The 19,375-nt window shown below is 44.3% G+C and overlaps 1 protein-coding gene across 37 annotated transcripts in view; it reads left to right on the top strand.

Moving 5' to 3' along the window:
• The window catches only part of NRXN1 (neurexin 1), a 1,569,693-nt gene extending 1,554,738 nt beyond the window's left edge, over nucleotides 1-14,955 (top strand). For all 37 annotated transcript variants that reach the window (XM_081000811.1, XM_081000828.1, XM_081000824.1 and 34 more), the window contains one exon: nucleotides 11,179-14,955. In XM_081000811.1, the coding sequence (XP_080856937.1) occupies nucleotides 11,179-11,483 (305 nt within the window). In that variant the 3' untranslated portion in view covers nucleotides 11,484-14,955. The remainder of the gene's footprint in view (nucleotides 1-11,178) is intronic.
• Nucleotides 14,956-19,375: the final 4,420 nt, after the last annotated feature.

Genomic DNA, 19,375 nt, shown 5'->3' with positions numbered 1-19,375 from the left:
ACCATGTTCATGAAATTTAAAACACTTAATTGTAAAAAGAGGATTAGACAAAATCATGGAGGAGAAGTCCTATCTATAGCTACTTGCCATGTTGGATACGCTCTGTCTCCCCAGCTAGAGGCAGTAATCCTTCTGAAAACCAGTTGCTGGAAACCAGAGGAGGGGAAAAGGCTCTTGTGATCATGTCCTGTTCCCTGGTTTCCCATCAGCATCTGGTTGGCCCCTGTGAAAACAGGATGCTGGACTAGATTGGCCATTAGCCTCATCCAGGGGCTATTCTTAGGTTCTTATCTGTATTCTAAATGTAGTGGGTACCAGCTACTCCTATGGTGTCATATAAATTCTCATTTTTTAAAATAAATAAATAAACCCAAATGCTGCACCACAGATGGCTGCAAATGAAACTCGTTAATATATCACAGGGCAGAGGTGATATGAATCGTGGATGTCACATTCATGGCACTTTTCACGCTTGAAATCATTCCCTCTACTGAAATGCACGTTGCAGCTTCCTCCTAAGTTTGCATGGGGCTTAATGGTTTATATAAGATCTGTCTGCCAATATCCCTTCCCTGGCATACTGTATCGGTGGCTTTTAAGTGCAAACGTGCTGGTGACCAACACTTCATTGGGAAAAGCAGGGCTTGGGTGCTTTGGAAAGAAAATTTGGGTTTAATGTGCAATACTCCCAAAGAGAAATATTTCTCCTGCAAGAAGCAGCTTGCATAGGATGAGTTTCCATGACAGTGTTTGATGCGGGAGAGTCAACCCAAAGAGATTCCACTATCTGACCCCTAGATTCTTGTAGTCAAATGTTCTCATAGAAGACCTCTCATGCCACATCTCAGTGTGATAGTTGCAAGTTACAACTTTTTCCCAGTGTTCCTCTGGACCAAACTAGCATTTACATGCAAGTCCACATAACAATCAGTACTTCAACTGGGGTTTTTTGGGGGGTGGGGGGCAGCTGGGAGGGAAGATGCAAGTGTGTTCGACAATGCTATTTTCCTAGAAACAGAGGTGCTGGAACTCACCATGAACACGTCCCTGGTTCTCTTAGAATGGCAATGGCGCCATTGAGTTCCGGCACGTTCTGGCTGCAAAAAAGCCCTGGTGTTCGATTCCTTTCCCCTACCCAAAGAAAACTGATCACAATGAAAGGAAAGAAACTTAGGTTAGTCATGACTAACTCATCCTAAAATTATACACTGCCGACCTGTGTGTAGTTCTGTAAACAAACAAGCAGCCTTGAAAAAGCATTACTTTTTGTGTTTCGCTGGTCCACAACAGACATTTCACCAGAAACCATGTTGGGAGGAAGGAAGGGAGTGGGAGAGTTGGGACAAATAAGAGAGCTTTTTTTTTTCCTTCCTTGTTTCGCTTTTGCAAAGTTTCACAGGGGTTTCCTGAGGGGTTTTTTTCTTTTGTCATTTTGGGGTCAAAATTCTGCAGTCGGGAACACATTTGAATTAGTATAAGGCAGCTTCCTATGTTTCTAAAATTGTCATTATCATCTGTGTTCCTAAAATTGTAGAGAGAATTTATGAGAAATTTAATAAAAATAAAAATAATAAACTAAGGGAAATGTCAGAATGCTGTCAGCTGCTCCCGGCTGGTTGCCCAGGAAAGTATAAAGACAAGAAAAATTTCTTACTGTCCTTTTTTTATTTCAGTCTTTACAAAGAGAGGCTATAGAACCCAGCCTCTTGGATAATGGCGTTGTGCTGAGTGAATCTCCATCCCCTGTCTCTCCCACTTCCTCATTTGTCATCATCATCATCACCTCCTCTACGGGTGCCACCAAGTGTCCTCTGTCTTTGAGCTCTTTGCTCTCCTACTTTTAAGGCTCTCTGGGTTCTGGGAGATGGAGGGTCTGGGATGCTTTCTAATGACAGTGTGTCAGCCAGTTGTTGCTCTGGCTCTCCCATGATTTCCCATCTTTCCCCCTCATCTGCCTCTAAGCTGTGACTGCCCTCAAACCCCTGTTGTAAATCTATACTGTCTTCTTCCACCTCCCTGGAAGGGTCAGGATGAGGAGGCAGTCTCCACCATTCCTCCTCTACCCAGTCCCTGACATTCCTCCTCTACCCGGTCCCTTCACATATTTCTGCAGCAGAGCCAGCCCTATCATTAGGTAAGGCAACATGACCACTTTAGGCAGCAGATGTTGGCGGCATCAACACTCCTGTTGGAAGACAGGTGATGCAGCCACCTTGCAAAAACTGAGCAAGCCTTGGTCTGGCCAATACCTGGGGGTAAGATCAGGTGATTCCCATAAGCAGAGCTTCCTTGAGTTCCATGGCAGAGGGGGTAAATAGAAAACCAATATCAATCCACATAAATGTTGCTTTGAGGCAGGGTGGAGACAAGCAAGAGGTTTGTAATGACTGCAATCTGTAAAGAAGATTAAAAACAAACGCAGAACACTCAGCTCACCTTTATAAAAAAACAACTGAGTAGATTTTGTTTGACGTAACATGTGCCTAAGAGCTGCAGGGCAGCGTGTGTGTACACTTAAAAGGCAGAAATCCTGCAAGCTGCATGTTTGGTTCCCTCCCCAAGTCCAGACTTCACCTTTCTGGACCATACGACTTCAGATAGGTGTAAGGGTTGCATTTTTAAACATTCCCCTCCTTTAAAGGGGGAGGGAAATCCCCACACATGATAAACTAGTTTCTATTTTATTTTAAAAAATGTTTTTCTTCCTGATCTATATAGGAAAAGCTAAGGCAAAGGACCCCTGGATTGTTAAGTCCAGTCAAATGGTAAGAAGGTGGGGGACGTTGCCCCACAATAAGATCCCCAATTACAATCTTAACTAACATAGAATTGCGGGGGGGCGGGGGACGCTGCCTAATGATTTTGCTGATGATAAAGCTTCTGTCTAAAACAAAGGAGAGAAGGCAGGAGCAGGAGCCGGTGGATATTGATTTAGTGATCAGGGGAACAAGGAACTGAAAATACGTCCAGATAAGCCATTCCACCCAAGAGAGGTCTTTGCTTTCTGGCTGCTCCCAGATTGAAAGCCCACCAAGTGTACACCACAAAATAATCACATTCATACCTTGTTGCAAATGCAGTACTTTATTCCAATTTTTTTAAGAATCTTGTCTTGTGGATCATTTTCTAGCTTCCCCCTCTGCTTGGTTTATGCAAAATAATGAATATGAACCAAGCAAGTCTTTCTATATATTGGTGTGATTTTGGAGGGGGGGGGTTGTAAAGGGAGAAAAAGTCGTTTCGCTAATTTCAATTCTCGAACACGGCAGGAGTCTGCGATTCCAATTTTCTTTTCACAGTCTTAATGAAGACTGGACATTGGCAATAGTCACGTGTGTGTCCCCCACCCCACCCCCTTTCGCTTGGAATTTAAAAAACCATGTTGACGGGCTGCCAAGAATTATAATAACTCTCTAATGAGCACAGGAGAACTGTAGCCAATTGTGATTGTTCCGGACAAGTTATTTCATAGCGGCAATAACAAAAGGAATATAAAAATCAATCCTATCTACTGTGGTATAGGATACAATTCAGGAAGGTGTTAAAAGGAGGGGGTATCTCTTAATGAAGGCAAGCACAATATATACCCACCTTATGGATCGTTTCAAAAGGGGCCAGTGGAAGACAGGATGACTAGTTGACTCCTGACAATGGGATGAAAAATACCATTTTATGGTCCTCTCCTTTCTCTCTGCCAAGCCATCCATGCCGCCATAAAGGCAGCTTCAATATTTTCAGGTGGTTCTCTCTGTCTTAAGAATTTCCAGCCTCTCTACTTTATGGCCTTCAATCTAGAGTACCCAAATGGTTCTCAGCACTTCATCAGCTGTTTCCTGGGCAATGAAATAGGCTCCTAGCATTGTTTGAGTTGCTTTCCCGCATGCAGGAGTACAGTAATGGAGCACAGTGTGTTTTCTGGAGTAGTAAAGAGATGTTCACAGACACAGTTCAATATCTGTTGGGCTGCTGTGGGGAAGCTTGGCTGGCAATAAATATTTTGAGGGCAGGAAGTGCACTTTTCATGGCCTGTGTCTGCAGCATAAAAAAAAACCCAGTTTAAATGTCAGAAAGCTTCCCTCCTCCAAGGAAACCAAGGAACTGCCGGAAACATTTTTGCAGGTATTTATTGGCATTCTTGCTAAAGCATAAATCCTAATACTCCTCAGGCAAAATGGTGAGAGAGAAACCACATGCAAAAAGAAATTCAGATCTGTAAAATGGATCTGAGCACCCTATGAGCTGGTTTAACCACAAGCTAGGTTTGCACATCCTTGACGACTTGATGGCTACATTGTGTGTGTGTGTGATAAGGTTGTACACAGCCTCTCCACATCCACCCTGTAGCATCATTCTATGGCCCCCAGATCAGGTTAATTTGACCTGTGCCACCCTGTGAATCACCTGCCCCATCCCAGATCTGTCCCCAAAGCAATATAGGGCAGCTGGGTTAAGAGTTTTAAAGCATTTAAAAAAAAAAAAAATCTTCTTTTTTCACGCAGTTAAAATAGAGTTTAAAAATACACTTTGTGGGTGGGTGCCCAGCAGTACAGAGCATGGGATGTTTCAATTAACAAGCTAGTAAATATATGAATACAGTCCTGTTTGGTGGTGCTTCAGGGGGCAGGAAGGAGGGGAGGCCTGGCAGGAAAGGTTGACCGCCAACTCACCCCACAGCCACCTAGTAAATCCCTCCTTTTTGCAGTTCCTTTTCCTCACTCATGCTTGCCACTCACACCTTGCCCCCTGACAGCCACAGATTGATCTGGGCATCTCAACCTAACCTGTAGTCGTCTGGGTCTGTCTCAACCGGAGTCAACCAAAGTTCAGATTCCTCCAAATAGGCCCGATTTGGCTCAAGTTTTGGGCCTTGGCCAAATCTGGTGCACAGCCCTAGTGTATATCTGAAGCGTCGACTGAGCCATCAACCTGATTTGTGTTTGCTCAAAGGTTTGCACAGAGGCTGCATGAAGTCTCCATCAAGTGCTTGTCCTTGTGGTTGTTATCCTGCAGTTGTGGTTTGTCATCGCTTTTGGTTGATCTGGTTGATCTGAACTATCATTCAGGAATACAACCGGTGACAGCGGAGGTAGAACATAGGTTTGGCGAGGGAATGGTTTCCCCCAGAAGGTGGACTCTCTCTTCTTGGAGGTTTTTAAGCATAGGTAGGATGTCCATCCATCGTGGATATTTTAGTTGAGATTCTTACATTGCAGGGGGTTAAACTAGATGAGGCTTGGGGTCCCTTCCAACCCTCCAATTCTATGATTCTTTGATTGTGTGCCAAAACACCTGGGCCACAAAGTTCCCAGAAGAACAATAAAACACACTGACACTGAATATTTTGGTTTATGGGTTCAAATAGGCTACAGCTTTATTGGTTGCAGGTGTGAGCAGTTTGCCTTAGGCATTGGGGTGAAGCCAGGCTATATATTGACTCCTGCCTATCTGCAGGGAGTCCACTGAAGTGTAAACTACCGATAGGGGGTGCCCTATGACTTACATCAAATAGTGGCACCCCAAGGGGTCCCCATAGGAGCTGTGGCATGGCCCTAGTCCATGCCCAGGCTTCAGACAGTAGGTCACACCCCGGACCCCTTTAACAGGATACCCTTACTGAAGAGGGGCAGGCGAAGGCAACAACAAAGGCTTACCCAATGTGCCGGCTGGCCATGGCAGGATTAAATTGCCCGTGGGATGCCCACTCTGCCAGCTAATTGGCTGGCGCTGTCCCACGGCACTGCTGGCACGTTCAGCTGTGACACAGGGGAGAGGCGGCATGCCTCCTTCCCCTTGTCCAGGAAACCATTGAGTCCCGGGTGCCAGCCGCAATGCCGCCCACCAGATAAAAGGTGAGTGGACTTCTATGCTCATGGCTACTGGCCATTGGTTGTGTCACCCTCCATAAGTGGTAGGCATAGAGCAGCCCCTGGAACTACTGGCAAATGCAGCCGGTACCGATATAATATCAGTGAATATAGTTTGTGAAAAGGCATTTAATGAAACAAAACATCACAATTTTTGTCTCAGCCCCCGCACAGCTCAAATTACAAACAGCTACTCTGTGGACGCCAGGAAAACTTGCTGTTAATTAAGTGATTCTGTCTTGTTTAGACAGATGGAGTGAGATAATTGTGAGAAGATGCTTAAAATGAAATAATGCCAGCAGGTTTAATAATGGGGGCTGGGGTGGGGGGACTACTTGGGCTCAAAATAAGATTGTTCAGTTTCATGCCTGAGACCTCAGTAGTCAAAGCAACACTTCCCTGCAAAAGGAAGCTGGAAGGTGTCATTTAGCAAGGGATGAGCTGGGCTGCTAGTTCCATTCACATTTCAGCCTGTTGCTCAGTCATAAGAACGTTAAGAAAAGCCCAGCTAGAACAGACCTGTGGCACATCTAGTACAGTAGATGTAGTAGTTCTCACAGGCCTGTGGGAAACCTCTTTATGTTAAATACATTCTGTTTACACACTTTAAAACTCAGGCTCTATATGTCTCTTTTATGTAACATACATTTTTGGTGCATACTTTTGGCACGCTAAAATTTTATTGCAAAGCCCAAAGAGCATAATGCAACTGGGAGTTCTTTTCGCATCCACAAGCAAATTCAGAAGCATTGGATTGGGTCAGTCCCCTGCGAAAAGGGGGAACTAGATCAATGCACACACACACCCCAATCTCTACTTCTAGCAGACCTTAATAGCAAACTCGATGGACAAGCATTTGCCTAATTTGCTTGCATTCAGCATGTTCCATTCTTTCTTGGGCAGAAATTAATTTCCAAAATGACATTCAGCTTGATAAGTCTCCCTCACTTTCACCCTCTACAGATATGCTCAAGAGCCTTTATTCGGTTACACTGAATTGTCTCTTGTAAAACACATCCAGCTCAGACAAATTTTCACGTAACACTGTGAATACAATGGGAGGAAAAGAAGGGGGATGGTGCCTATTGTTATTTCTAAGTGCTTAGAGATGGACTCTGAGTACACGCTTAGGAAGAACCTGAAACAAAGCATATGCTCCGTGGAAGGGGGCAGGATCCACTTCTAACTGCAGATATAAGAAGACATCAGTTTCCATTCTGATCCATGTTCATCACGTGCAATGCCGCTTCCATTCTGCTGCAGTTTGGCTCTCAACTGTTGCTTTCCTCATTGTCCACTGTGGCACAATTTAGCATTACTGATTATATTATAATAATCATAGTTGATTATTTATACCCGGCCCATCTGGCTGGGTCTTCCCAGCCACTCTGGGCACCTTCCAACAAAATATAAAAATACAGTAATCTGTCAAATATTAAAAGCTTCCCTAAACAGGGCTGCCTTCAGATGTCTTCTAAAAGTCAGATAGTAGTTTATTTCTTTGACATCTGATGGGAGGACATTCCACAGGGCGGGTGCCACTACTGAGAAGGCCTCTGCCTGGTTCCCTGTAACTTGGCTTCCCACAGTGAGGGAACCACCAGAAGGTCCTCAGCGCTGGACCTCAGTGTCCGGGCAGAACGATGGGGGTGGAGATGCTCCTTCAGGTATACTGGACCGAGGCCATTTAGGGCTTTAAAGGTCAGCACCAACACTTTGAATTGTGCTTGGAAACGTACTGGGAGCCAATGTAGATCTTTCAAGACCGGTGTTATGTGGTCTCGGCGGCCGCTCCCAGTCACCAGTCTAGCTGCCACATTCTGGATTAGTTGTAGTTTCCGGGTCACCTTCAAAGGTAGCCCCACATAGAGCTCATTGCAGTAGTCCAAACAAAAGATAACCAGAGCATGCACCGCTCTGGCGAGACAGTCCACGGACAGGTAGGGTCTCAGCCTGCATACCAGGTGGAGCTGGTAAACAGCTGCCCTGGACACAGAATTGACCTGCGCCTCCATGGACAGCTGCGAGTCCAAAATGACTCCCAGGCTGCGCACCTGGTCCTTCGGGGGGCACAGTTCCCCATTCATAATGGTTATGCTATTCTATACCATTCCTTTCAATGCAGTTGCTGAATTGTTGCTTCTTTCAGATAAAGTATTATCTTCCCTTACTGGCATTTCTCCCAAGCAGGCACACAGGACCCTCAGTTTTTGTGTCTGGGAGCAGCACGGGTCTCTAAAACAAAACAAGACAGGGTTTGCTTTGAATGTGTGAGAGCCCTCTTCCTTCGTCTTTATGGTGCCAGCACATCTGCACCGGTGGAATGATTATAGCTAGCAAAAGAAAGGGAAACGAGAGTGTCAAAAGATAGATGAGAGGAGGAGGGAGGAGGAATGGTTTAAGAGACTATGTTCATAGTAAATGAGAGAATTACAAGGAAGGCAGTAAAACTGTGGAAATGGAGAATATAATGATCAGAAGAGTGGGTGGAAAGAGCAAAACTCCAGAACAAGAAACGCAGGTCTGGAAGTGATAAAGAGAACAATAGAATGGAAGCAAAATAATATTACTTGGGTAGATGCAGTATCAACAAGGATAAGGATCTGAATTTAAGTTTTTTTATTTTAAAAAAAGAACCAAATTCATTGGCAAATACATTTTAAGCAGAACAGCAAGCCCATGGCTTGTGTACGTGTCTCTGTGGACATCCTCCTAGCTGAATGTTGGGCAGCTGTTTTCCCTAGCCCTCGATTCCAGACGTCCTTGCACTCCTCTTGCTAGTATTTCTAATTAATTGGTTATTCTTCCCATCAGTTTTGTTGTTGTTGTTGTTTCCCAGAAGGGACCAACATCTGACTAAACCTTAGAAACAATTTGGGGTAACCCTATAGATCTCAGGCCTAAATCTCGCCAATAGTCCTTGCAGATCAGCATTTGCAGGATTTCTCTAGACTTGCTGGATCAGGCCAGAGTTAGTCCATCATCCTGTTCTCGCAGTGGCCAGCCAGATGCCCGTGGGAAGCCCAAAAGCGGGACTTGAGTGTTAGTATCTGCAAAGGATGGGCAGCATTTTCACTCTTGCGTAAATACCGAAAGCACCGCCTTTACGAGCTCGGCTCCTTGTTTTTACGATACGCTCCTTGCTGCTCGGTGGGCCTTTTATTTCTTTCGGTAGCTCTTCTTTCGCCCCGTAAAAACAATAGATGTTCCCATTCTCTCACATTTGAGAAAAGCAACCTGGGGTCGTAATAGGTGAGTAAAAATTCTAAGAGGCAGAATGTTTGCAAGAGGTGCCATAGTCAATATTATAGCAGGCAGCAGAGCACAAAGCAGGTAGCCTAAATAATATATTGTAACTTAAAAGGCCATGTGCAGGCTTCCACCTGAACGTGCAATTGCTGAAAGTAAGTAGGTGGGGGGCAGTGGCACACAGGAAACCCTGCCCATAGCATCCTTGTGTGCTGACCCTCTTTCCAGTTCTTGACATTGCCAGTGTTGTATGGAGAAGGCCTGCAGGAGCCTTCCACTCACGTTGGCTTGAATGTGAGTAGACTCTTCTACACATCGGCGGGTAGCCTCCCCTGTCTGATGCCCTCCAGATGTTCTGGGCTGCATCTCCCATCAGCCCCAGCTAGCACAGCTGCATCGGCAGTGGCTGGTGGGAGCTGCAGTCTGAAGCATCCATTTGGGGGGAACCGATACAGAGAGGGGGCACGGAAATTCAACTGAAATTGGCCGAAAGCTAAAATTAAACAGTGACATTGGACATTGGTCCAAGAAATGAGTTTTGGTTTGGCTAATAAAATTTCCCAGGGGATTTTTGCACTTCTTAACAAGACATTTAAGCCAAATTTGGCATGTTCAGCTCACCTTAAATATCTATTCTAAGGAAAGGCAAAGGCATTCCCATAGATTTAGCGGAGGCTTAACTGAAAAACCAAACATCTAGGACAGACATAGGCAAACTCCGGCCTTCCAGATGTTTGTGACTACAGTTCCCATCATCCCTGACCACTGGTCCTGTTAGCTAGGGATGATGGGAATTGTAGTCACAAACATTTGGAGGGCCGGAGTTTGCCTATGCCTGTTCTAGGATTAACTTTGTGGCCGTAAGAACATGTAGAAAGGGCTGTCTTGTGGTCTGACTCATGCTGGTAAGTCATGATGGAAGATCTGAGTATTTTAACTTTCTGTGAGTTGTTGTACCCAATCATTCCTGCTATTTTCTTTCCAACAACATTCAGGTTAGTTAAAGGCATGGAACCAAAAAAGTATTTGAGCTTTTTGTCGAAATCTAAGTATCAGGGGTTATGGTTTTGAGAATAATGGCTGCCGTCCTGTACCCACTTACCTGAGCGTAAACCGCATTGAACTCAAAGGGTCTTGCTACTGAGTAGATAGACATGTCTGAATTAAAAAGCAAATCTTCTCTGATGAAGGGCATGGGCTGAAGTTTGCTCCAATGACTGGACACAGTGACAAAGTCTATGTGATCCCTTCAGTCCCTAGACTTCAGGCAAACTGTAGGATAGAGTCATAGATTTGTAGACATGGAAGGGACCAGAAGGGCCAACCTTCTGCAATGCAGATGACCTCAGCCCCTTCTATCCTTCCAAGGAGACAACATTGCTCCCCCCCATCCCCATATCTGTTAAATGTAGTTCTGGCGATACACAGCTGTAAAATTTAATTTCGCCCTAAAGACGTTAAAGCAAAGATTATGGGATAATGCACACAGTGACTTGCGATCTCGATCACACGCAGTCTGTAGTCCGCTGGCAGTAGGAGTACAATATGGGCATGTCTTTAAGTTAACATCCTACATTAAAAACCTGACAGTACCAAATAATCGAAGGCTTTTCACCAAAGCCAGACTAAACATCTTTCCTTCTGCAGTGTTGGATGGCAGGTTGAGAGGAGTTCCCTACCAGGACAGACTTTGCTCGTGTGCTCAATACATCGATCCCATAAAACATATTTTGTTGCACTATGCAAAATATGGGCAAGCCAGGGCTGAACTGATATTACCCTTGCTGGTACCTTTCCCGGGAAAATCAGAGGCTCACTATGTCAGGTTCCTATTGGAAGACCGGACAAACGCTAGAACATTAGCAGTGGCAAAGTTTTTATCGGTGGTTGCAAGAACCAATGATCCCTATATTCTGAACAAAATGCTTGTTTAACCTGGAGGTAGGCTGTATGAATTGTGTATTGCTTTGTAACGATTTGTTGGGTCTCTGGACCGTAATAAAGATTGAATTTACGAGTTCCTGCTTTACCCTGTATAAATGTTTCTTTCATCATCTACCTACAGCGAGTCCCACCAAGCCTGGGCGAGGAGGATACCCGAGCACAGATGAAGTGGTCCGGGAATCCAGCAGCACTACTGGCATGGTGGTTGGGATTGTGGCGGCAGCTGCTCTGTGCATCCTCATCCTCCTCTATGCCATGTACAAGTACAGGAACCGGGATGAGGGCTCCTATCATGTCGACGAGAGTCGAAACTACATCAGTAACTCAGCACAGTCCAACGGGGCTGTGATTAAAGAGAAGCAGCCCAACAGCTCAAAGAGCTCCAACAAAAATAAGAAAAACAAGGATAAGGAGTACTACGTCTGATCCCGACAGCTGAGGAGAAAGAACAATTGTATAGGAATAGTCTTCATTTTATCTGAGACATAAAAAAAACAAAAACCGAAAACTTATTTACTTTACTTTTTATGAAGCACATACAAAGTTTAAAAAAAAAAACAACAACGGGAAAAAAGAACACAGGGAATGCAATCAGAAAGGAAAGACTTTTTTAAAAAATATAAAAAAGAACCAAGGGAAGGAAACAAAATGAAATAAGCATTTCATAACTCTTGTTTCGCTGAAACAGGAGTCAATAAATCCCCTTACATTCACAGTGTTTTCATTTACTCTGCCGTCTTTTCGTTGCTGGAATGTTTCTGAAGATGATGTTGGTACCACCACACACTCATAAGGCAAGGAGTATTACTGCAAAAACATCACCCAGCACACCACAAAATATAATGAACTGAAACAAACAAACAAACAAAAGTTGAAATCTCTCTCTCTCTCTCTCTCTCTCTCTCTCTCACACACACACACACACACACACACACACAAAACAAACAAAAAGAAGCTACCTATCAGTCTGGATTTAGCCAAAGTGCTAGCGCTTTTCTGAGGAGTAAGTTAGTCTTATTGCCTGAGAAGACTTTTGCGGTTCTACACGAGCGCTCGATGAGCAAAACGAAACCTCGAAACTGAATTTTGCCACCCAGAGCAACAAAGCAACGACTGGAGCTTTGGTTTGAAGCGAAGCGCTGGCTTTTCTGAATAAACCACATTTTAAAAAAAAGAAGAAGAAAACACTTTAAAGAGGAAAAAAAAAGCCCCTTTCTGGTTGTGAGGAAAACAGTATAGCGGCCTTATTTTCGGAAAAAAAACAATAAACAAACAAAAGAAGTGAAATATAAGGCTTATTTTCACACACCACTAACAAACAAACCTGAGGGCATAGATGCAATCATTGGGGGGAAATTCATGCACGCTTAATATGTTATTACATATGTTTATATTTAAAAAAAACACATCTATATGTGCTTTCTGGACTGTGATAAGTGATGTTTTCTAGCCTGTTGTATAGAAAATGCAAACTATATCTGCTCTTCAACCATTTTTGGTAAACTCAATGTTCTAAGTGTTGCTAGGTATAGAACGTTTTAAGACATCTGGAGCAACCAACATTTCTGTTTACTTTTGCAGCCATGAGAAACTGCCACGATTTTTCTTACCCCTCCTGATTCTTTCTTTCTTTCTTTCTTTCTTTCTTTCTTTCTTTCTTTCTTTCTTTCTTTCTTTCTTTTGGTTTTCACCTACAGTGTAGTGAATATACTACGAGGGAAAGTGTATGAATGTATATAAGAGTCAGCTAATTTTCTTCTTAACCTGTACAGTCTTTCTCTCTCTCTCTCTCTCTTTTTCTGTTGCAGTTCAGTTTTTCGTAGTTTGTATGAAAGAAGTGGATTTAGAAAGCAAATATATATAGATATAAACATTTTCTTCTCCAATTGCCTATCCACTCCCAGGATACATCAGCAAAACCAATCAGAAATCATGTGAATTTGCCCCGCCCCAAATTATGCGCCACACAAGTCCTGGCGATTGAAGTGACCTTTGCACTCCAGTTCACATGACATCGTTGGCCAGTATGTTTGGCTGTTCCCGCAGGTAGTGAAGGTTGAATTCTGCGGAATACTTGGTCCAAATCTCTTTTCCCATTATATGGCATTTGCCCGGCTTTTGGTATATAACCACTACAGTGTTGGATGGTCGGAGAATTCAGAAGTCTGCCTTTAAATTAGCTCCTCTCACTCAGACTTCCCTCAGTTATGGAAAGCAAAAAATGGTTAAAAACTGCATGCAAAACAAGATTCCAAGTTGCATATTTTTTGTCAAACGAAGGAGTTGTTCTTTTATTTTACCACTTCTGTTTTGTTACCGTAAAACCTTTATCCGCATCTTTCATCTGAGCTTGGTCTTAAAATGAAATTTCCTCTTCTACTAAGCTCAGCCGGTTCATTGGTTTGGTAATAAACATACTTTCAGTTTCTCTGCATTGATATGCGTGGAAACATTTAATGCCTTTTGGTTAAAGATCTATGCCATAGATCTGCATTCCCCCAACCCCCCTTGGTTTCATTTCATTAAAACGACTGCTCTGTTGGGTTCCCAACAATAAGTCATTGTGTAACATCTCACTTAGTGAGAGAGATACAAGAGGAATATATTAGGCCGAAAGACATGAGCTCAGTAGAGAATCAGCTGTATCTTGGAAGACCTCCTGTGATGAGTACGATTGTTCGCACTTTACAGACAGGAAGAAGGAATTTAAAATTAGCTTTAACCAGCAAGGCACCTTATCTTCTTGTACGCTGCTCACTGCCACTGGGGAGAAACACTGGGAAATGGAGGAGCTTTCAGTCTTCAACACAGCAATACTGTCAGAAAAGAAAAAAAAGTCACGGTATTGCCGCTCTTAAAAGTTGCCAAATGATTTGATTCATGCTGTATATGTCAAGGACTTTTCCTTTTTCTTTTTTTTTCTTTCTTTTTTTGGGGTGATGCTTGTGAATTTCTGAAGGCTACACATAGCATTCGAGTTAACATAAGAAAAAAATAGTTGGTCCAATCACCCCCCTCATGTGCCACCATTGTGAATTACCTTTGCTGAGGGCAGGACAAGGAATGAGGACAGCCACGAACCGTTGGGGAAATCTGGTGTTGGTATCCAAAGTTAAACAAGCCAAAAATAAGTGAATAAATGAGTGTTGGATTTCCGTGGCAGTAAGGCCACGTGGAAGGGGATACAGATTCTAAGCTTGGGCTTTTCCACCAGTGCTGAATGGCGAGGTGCTTTTGTGACTTCATGTATTGACTCTGTTAACTCACCTAACTTTGTCAGATTGTTGGTCCCTCACCCCCAAGCAATTAACACAGTTACTTTAAGTAATAAGTGATAGGGGATTGCTATTTCTAGCAAAGGTGATTTGAAGCTGTTTTCTGGGGAGTTACTCCTGTTCTTCCTTGTTGATTTTGTGATTTTTTTTAAATAACGAACAAAAGAAGTGTTTGCATTTATCAAATGTTGCAGTAGGTATATTAAAACAATTTTCTCTTTTCAAAATGCATAACAAATACATTAATCCCATCTCTATAATAATCTAATTTGTTTGACTAAGGCTGCAGTCTTATGCACACTTAACAGGGAGTGAAGTCCCATTGATATTGATGGACCTTCTCCTGAGTAAAGATGCCTAGGATTGTGCTGTGATGAGATGGCTTCGGGTTGTTTTTTTTATTACTGTATTGTGTTGCCTTTTTTTAACAATACACTAAAATAATGTGTGAAATTATTCATTCCCAAGATATCAAAAAGAGGTCAGAAGCCCTTAACCTTATAGTGCTTTCTGTGATAGATATTTACAATTTTTTTTATTTGTTGCAAGGCCAATTTATCCATTATTGGAAATGCTAAGCAAGTGGAATTTACCGTTTTGTTAATAAAATGTTTCTTAATACAGTTGCTGGCTCATTATTTCCTCACCCCTTTCTGTGGTTTGTATACTATTGCTGCCACCATTCAGCATGTCTTTGACTCTGATTAGGTGCTAGGCCCCACACTGTCTCCCATCGGTTCCGCTCTTCAACTTAACATGGGGACCCAGAGCCACAACTTGATGTCATCTCCGACTGCTCAAAATGACGCTCATGAATCAGTGTCAATTGTGGCTGGATCCCATTGTTCCTGGTAGGGAAGAAGGCAGGGAGGCCAACAGCAGGTGGCGCCAGAGCCAATGATGGGCAGAGCTGACCAGTTCGAGTTTCCCCCATCCTGCTCCCTGCCGACTTCTACAATGGCAACATCCGAGACTTAGGAGGAAAAAGCAGTGCCATCCCTTGAACAGGTTGTAAGTAAGAAAACGGGTATGGAGGACGGGCTGACTGAGGTCGGTGGGGTGGTGCTTTATTTGCCCTCCACTGCTTTGTAGGCATCCAAGTAGTGCACATAAATATCTAGATCAGTGCAACAATCAAATCAGCAGTACTTCTAGGGTTTGTGCATGGGATATATTCCCTGTTCAATATTAGGAACTCAATCATGGGTCAGCAAACTAAGGTCTGCGGGCCAAATCAGGCCCAATTGCCTTCTGAATCCTGCCTGCGGACGGTCCAGGAATCGTCGCATGGGTCGCCAGCGTGTGCGTTCTTTCCCTCACCCTCATTCTCCCTCACATGGTGGCGGTGCCAGCACCTCCGCCCTCCCTCCTCCTGGCTTCTCCCTGCCCTGCCTAGAGGAGGAAGGGGGCTGGGTTTTGTTGGTGCCAGCCGCAGCCGCGTTCGCCATTTTAAGCAGCCCCTCTCCGGAGCCCTTTCACGTGCTGCTCATTGTCCCTCCGCCGCCACCAGCCCCTGCCGCTCGCAAGACGCAGGTAAGCAGCCACCAGGGCTCATGGTCCTCTTGCATCATTTTTCCCCTTCAAAATAGAGTCCAGCCTCCCACAAGGTCTGAGGAACAGTGGACCGGCCGCCTGCTGAAAAAGTTTGCTGACCCCTGAACTAAATGGTCTGTTATTCCAACCAGAGCTGGCCCTACCATTAGGCAGAGTGAAGCAGTCACTTCAGGCCACAGATTCTGGGGAATGCGGGTAGGTAGGATCCCCTCAGCCACGTGGTGCCATATGGCTTGTGATGTGCTCTCTAACCTCACCTGCTGTCCTCAGGTATTGTGGAGGATAATGTCCCGTTGCCCGTGTTGCAGTAAGATTCACCTGCTTCTCCACATGGCTTCTGTACATGGGATGGGAGGGTGCCATCTTGTCCTTTGCCTCAGGCAGCAAAACATCTTCAGCCAGTCCTGATTCCAACGCTTACCAGGGTAGCCCTAAAAATCATATTCCCCTCAGGGTCACTATTCTGTTTGAGTTGTGTGTATTGTGAGGACTCTCAGTGTTCCAACCAATGACGTAGGAGGGTGCTTGAATGTGCTCCCAATTAAAACCCAGCTGTTTCCTTTGCCCTCGCTGGTCATAAACTTGGGCGCATAAAGGCTTACTTTGATGTTTCCATTGCAGCAGCTTTCACTGGTGAGTGGGTGTTTTAACTGAAAAGTGGATTGCCTCTTCAGGACAGCTGCTTTCACACGTGAGTAGCTTTGTGATGGAAGGAGGCAACAAATGCATAGATGAGTGGATGGAAAGAGCCATGGTAAGCTATCAGTTCTGGTTGATTTGTTCTTTGAGGGCTGTCCTTGTTATTACCCCACAGCAACTACATGAGAGGATGCTTGAAAGAAATTCCTAATGAAAATTCAACTGGGACATCACACGGTCATCATGACACCTTATGTGTTTCTAATAAAAAAAATAGTCTTACGTATTGAAAGCATTCAAATTAAATCCTAGAGATCAGAGTGGTGTACATGAAAGGATGTGGTCTGACATATGCGGGGGAAGGGCTGTAGTTCAGCAGTAGAGCGCCTGCTCTCCATGTAGATGCTCCCATGTTCAATTCATGGCATCCCCAGACAGGGCTTGGAGAGGTACCCCTTCTGAATAAATGGAGAGCCATGACCAGTCAATGGGAGCGCCACTGGAGCAGATGGACCAATGGCTTGGCTCAATGCAAGGCAGCTGCCTTGCCAAATGCAAGGTGGTTCTTTTAAAATGAGATTCAGAAGCAATACAAAACACAAGGGAGTGAGAGGATTAAAGATTGTATTACAAAACAGCAAGCAATATATACATACCAAGCATGCACTTCAAGCATCTGCCACTTAGAAGCCCTCAAGAAGTGGTGAAGGGACTCCCCCAAGTAGCCTCAGGTTGCATGGGCCCCATGGCTGATCAGTCCGCTCATGAGCTTCTCCAAAACCCTGCCCCAAACCATCTGATTTATAGCTAGCTAGCTAGCGAGATAGCCCATGTGGCTTGCCTGACTGGCTACGTGCAGTCATACATTACTGGCTACATGCAGATTATTCATTATCCGCCCTCTCCCAATGCCTCACGTTCTCCAGACGATGTTCAACATCAAAGAAGGTACCCCAGTACTATCGCTTCCTTCCAACAGATTAGGACATTAAAGGCTGTTCTCAGCCATCAAAGAGCTTAACAAGAGATAGGGAAATGGAAGGAACAGGGGGCAGGAAGGATAACCATGTCAGATCACTTACTCCTCGAAATACAAATATCTTGCAGATAGATTGCCCATACAGCAGCTTGATGATCATGATGGTGATGATGATGATGATGATTTGTACCCCGTCCGTCTGACTGGGTTGCCCCAGCCACAATGGGCGGCTTTCAATATATATAAAAACATAACAAAACATTAAACCATAAAAAGCTTCCCTATACACGGCTGCCTTCAGATGGTTATATAATTACTCATCTCCTTGATATCTGAAGGGAGGACATTCCACAGGGTGGGTGCCATTATCGAGAAGCCCCGCTGCCTGGATCCCTGTAGCTTCACATCTTGCAGTGAGGGAACCACTAGAAGTCCCTCGGTGCTGGATCTCAGTGTCCAGGCTGAACAATGGGGATGGAGACACTCCTTCAGGTATGCTTCTGTGTTCTTACATACACAGTTATGTTTGGCCTAAGCTGTGGAAGGTTTTATAGGTTATAACCAGCACCTTGAACCATGCCCAGTAGAGAACATGGTATCATTTCAGAAGCTAGAGCACTATTGTATTCCCATTGACCACCTTCCATCAGGAGAGCTGTTGGCTTCAGCATGCCCACCTATTAACATAAATTCAGATCTCTTCATTTTAAATCCATCTTGGCCTGCATAGGCAAAGAAACCAGCTGCTTTCCCCCACTACACATTGAGCTGTGAAGCCTGTATGTATCTTGTTGACCAGGACTTATTCTGTGGTTTGTGTGTGTGTGTGTGTAGAGCTTATTTCTTAACAATGTCATCAGAGTAGAATACACTTAGGATCAGCAACCCTTTTATACTTTGCAGAGATATTATCCACAGCGCTGTTCAGCCCACATTTTCTAGGCATGCTATGTGTAGGACGTAGTTTGGCTTCTCGAGTGTAACCGACTTGGTGGAGATCAGGATTGGAGAACCTTTCTACCATTCTCAGCTCAAGGGCCACGTTCTCTTCTGGACAACCTTCAGGAGAGCGGGAACGTGACCATGGAGGAAGGAAGCAAAAATGGGCAGAGCAAGGAATATAAATGAATATAAATTTTTGCCTTGGTGTGGTTAAGCTGGTTTCTACACCCACATGTCTCCATCCAGGTAAGTAAGAGGTGCTTTCGGCCTTCCAGGACACATTCCAGCCAGGCAAAAGCAGGAGAGAAGATATGGCTTGGGTAAAGTCCTGAGGTCCACTCAGAGAAACCTGGAGGGCCACACTTGCCTGCCCCCGAGGGCTGAGGCCAGATGTAGATTCTGGGCACAGAGCCTTGGGGGCACTTCAGGGGGCACTGCAACTATGATGTAGAATGGCTTACTTCATGCCTTGGCTAAAAATGATTTGTACTGGCTTGCGTATGCTAACCACCGTAAAGCCATTTTGAGGAAAGAACTATTCAACTGTGGTTTTTTTCTTCAAACCCCCCGGATTTACACAGATCAAAATCACAGCAGTGGAAACACAGTGAGTGCACATATCCTAAGTGAGTGTGAACATATACTAAGCTTAACTCAGCTCAGACCTATAGAAATTAATGAACAATGATTAGGCCTAATCAGTTCAATGGTGTTTTCTGACTAAAATGCAGCAGAAAACCACCACCGCCTTATTGTGTACACATGTACACATTTTTGCATGCAACTCTGCCCAATATAACTTTTTTTTCCCTTTGCAAAGCAATTTGCCCTAATATAATGCATTTGTGTAGAGACGCGGGTGGCGCTGTGGTCTAAACCACAGAGCCTAGGGCTTGCCGATCAAAAGGTCGGCAGTTTGAATCCCCGCG

The sequence above is a fragment of the Podarcis pityusensis genome (genome assembly GCF_964106645.2).
Source record: "Podarcis pityusensis genome assembly, chromosome: 3".
In the NCBI taxonomy this organism is placed as follows: Eukaryota; Metazoa; Chordata; class Lepidosauria; order Squamata; family Lacertidae; genus Podarcis; species Podarcis pityusensis.
The sequence above is the reverse complement of the archived record's forward strand: the minus strand, read 5'-3'. Positions and strand labels throughout refer to the sequence as shown.